Consider the following 3,294-nt stretch of genomic DNA (forward strand, 5'->3'; position numbering starts at 1 on the left):
AGTAATTTGAAATTGTTAACTCACTTTTTATTCCCATTTGAGAGCAGGGTAATGTTATTTATCTCTTTAAAGGAGAAGTTTAAATAATAAGTAGATACTTTCTCTTTTTCCATTCTTTTAAACAAAATAATTCCACATTTGAAAACTAAGCTCAGTCATTGGTTAACAAAGTCTTTGAAAATGATACATCTCAAATGCAAAAATGTTCTTATTATCATCATGACTATCAAAGGAAAAGAATGATATCCTTGGGAATCTTCAGTTCATATTATTCTCTCTTAGTTCACAGTCTTCTTACTTCAAATTAAAGTTGTATTTTGGGAAACTTTAAACACAAGCATGAGTCTAAACATATTAACCTCTTTGAATGGCATTTTACTCAACTATAAAATGACAAAGACTAGAAAAGATTGAAACATTCATCTAGTTATTTGCCGTGCTAGAATGGAGAACTTTTAGCACAGCCTGGTGTATCTGTTTGGTCTTCACACTATAGATGATGGGGTTCATTACAGGAGGTATTAGTAGGTAGGCATTGGCAATCAGAGTATGCACATAGGGTGGGGTCCGCTTCCCAAACCTGTGAACAAAGGACAGACTAATTAATGGAATGTAAAATACAGCAACAGCCCCAATATGGGAGATGCATGTGCTGAAGGCTTTCTTCCTTTCTTCTGGGAAAGCAATGCTGAGAACAGTCTTAATGATCAAAATATAAGAAAGAACACTGGTACCAAAACAGAGATATAGACCAATGGAACAGAACAGAGGCATCGGAGGCAACACAACATATCTACAACCACCCGATCTTTGACAAACCTGATAAAAACAAGCAATGGGGAAAGGATTCCCTGTTCAATAAGTGGTGTTGGGAAAACTGGCTAGCCATATGCAGAAAGCAGAAACTGGACCCCTTCCTGACACCTTACACTAAAATTGACTCCAGATGGATTAAAGACTTAAACATAAGACGTAACACCATAAAAACACTAGAAGGAAACCTAGGCAAAACCATTCAGGACATAGGCGTAGGCAAGGACTTCATGACCAAAACACCAAAAGCATTGGCAACAAAAGCCAAAATAGACAAATGGGACCTAATCAAACTCCACAGCTTCTGCACAGCAAAAGAAACAGTCAATAGAGTGAATCGGCAACCAACAGAATGGGAAAAAATTTTTGCAGCCTACCCATCTGACAAAGGGCTGATATCCAGAATTTACAACGAGCTAAAAAAGATTTACAAGAAAAAAACAAACAAGCCCATTCAAAAATGGGCGAAGGATATGAACAGATACTTTACAAAAGAAGACATACAAGAGGCCAACAAGCATATGAAAAAATGCTCATCATCACTGGCCATTAGAGAAATGCAAATCAAAACTACATTGAGATACCATCTCACACCAGTTAGAATGGCAATCATTAAAAAATCTGGAGACAACAGATGCTGGAGAGGATGTGGAGACATAGGAACACTTTTACACTGTTGGTGGGAGTGTAAATTAGTTCAACCATTGTGGAAAACAGTGTGGCGATTCCTCAAGGACCTAGAAATAGAAATTCCATTTGACCCAGCAATCCCATTACTGGGCATATATCCAAAGGATTATAAATCGTTCTACTATAAGGACACATGCACACGAATGTTCATAGCAGCACAGTTTACAATAGCAAAGACCTGGAACCAACCCAAATGCCCATCGATGATAGACTGGACAGGAAAAATGTGGCACATATACACCATGGAATATTATGCAGCCATTAAAAACGAGGAGTTCGCGTCCTTTGTAGGGACATGGATGAACCTGGAAACCATCATTCTCAGCAAACTGACACAAGAACACAAAATCAAACACCACATGTTCTCACTCATAGGCGGGTGTTGAACAAGGAGAACACATGGACACAGGGAGGGGAGCACTATACACGGGGGTCTGTTGTGGGGGAGTGGGGGGGACAGCGGGGGGGTGGGGAATTGGGGAGGGATAGCATGGGGAGAAATGCCAGATATGAGTGAAGGGGAGGAAGGCAGCAAATCACACTGCCACGTATGCACCTATGCAACAACCTTGCATGTTTTTCACATGTACCCCAAAACCTAAAATGCAATAAAAAAAAAAATTTAAAAAAAATAATAATAATAATAATAAAAATAATAAAAAATAAAAATAAAAAAAAAAAAGAAAGAAAGAACAATAAAGATGGAATCCACCCCAGCAGTGGTAATCAGGGCAGTCAGTCCAACTGCACTGTTGATCCTGGTGTCTGTGCACGAGAGCCTCATCACATCAGGCTGGAAGCAGTAGGAGTGGTGGAGCACGTGGCTGTGGCAGTAGGACAGTCTTGTAAGAAGTGCTACCATAGGAGTCAGTGTTAGTGTTCCCCTGGTGATAATTGCTACTCCAATCTGTGCTATTTTAAGATCAGTTAAGACAGAAGAATATCTAAGAGGATTAGTAATGGCCACAAAACGATCGAAAGCCATGGCCAACAGCACTGAGGATTCCATGACAGTAAACAATTGAATAAAGAACATCTGGGACAAGCAGGCATTAAAGCTGATTTCCCTTACATTGAACCAGAATATACCCAGCATGGTGACCAGAGTGGATATGGACAGGCCGAGGTCAGTGGTGGACAGCATGGAGAGGAAATAGTACATGGGTTTGTGCAGGCTGGGCTGAGTGATGATGATGAAGAGGATCAGGCTGTTTCCTGAGAGGGCAGTTACATAGAGGAAGCAGAAGGGAATGGAGATCCAGGTGTGGAAGGCTTCCAGCCCAGGAACACCAGTGAGCAGGAAAATGATGGAAGTGGAGGTGATATTCTGAAAAGCTGACATGCTGAACTCAAAAGCAGAATCTTAAGCTGAGTGTCTGGCAATGATAAACTGTATTTATTTATTATGTATTCAACATGAAATTATGTCACCAAGTAAACATTTATAAAAGATAATGTCTATATTATATAGAAATCTCATAAAGATTGGTTAATGACAACAACAAACTAAGGCCACAAACATAGGAGCAGAAAATGGGAAATGAACAGTTTCCTAAGGATACAGAATTTCTACAAAAACAAAGACAGCAGCATTCCATCTTATTTAAGTTCACATGTCTGATAAGTGACTTCAAGTGGTAGGTAGTCAGCAAATATTTGTTGAAGTGTGTTCAAAGTGTTGTATGGTATTTTAGACAAATAGTAAACATATATGCAGTGATTCTGATACAGTAACTGAATTACATTAGCTTTTAGAGGACTGTCCAAAAAAAAAAAAAAATCTTCTCTTCA

At 39.1% G+C, this 3,294-nt stretch overlaps 1 protein-coding gene across 1 annotated transcript; it reads right to left on the reverse strand.

Annotated features, from left to right (window-relative positions):
• Window positions 1–423: 423 nt before the first annotated feature.
• On the reverse strand, window positions 424–2,845 carry LOC135270215 (olfactory receptor 51F2-like). The gene is made up of 2 exons (XM_064365573.1): window positions 2,199–2,845; window positions 424–727 (listed from the first exon to the last, which is right to left on the reverse strand). Exons 1-2 carry the CDS (start codon window positions 2,843–2,845, stop codon window positions 424–426), a joined length of 951 nt encoding a protein of 316 aa, XP_064221643.1.
• Between the last annotated feature and the right edge of the window lie 449 nt (window positions 2,846–3,294).

The sequence above is a fragment of the Aotus nancymaae genome, unplaced genomic scaffold, assembly GCF_030222135.1.
Source record: "Aotus nancymaae isolate 86718 unplaced genomic scaffold, 86718_ANA_hifiasm-v0.15.2.pri h1tg000059l, whole genome shotgun sequence".
Taxonomy (NCBI): domain Eukaryota; kingdom Metazoa; phylum Chordata; class Mammalia; order Primates; family Aotidae; genus Aotus; species Aotus nancymaae.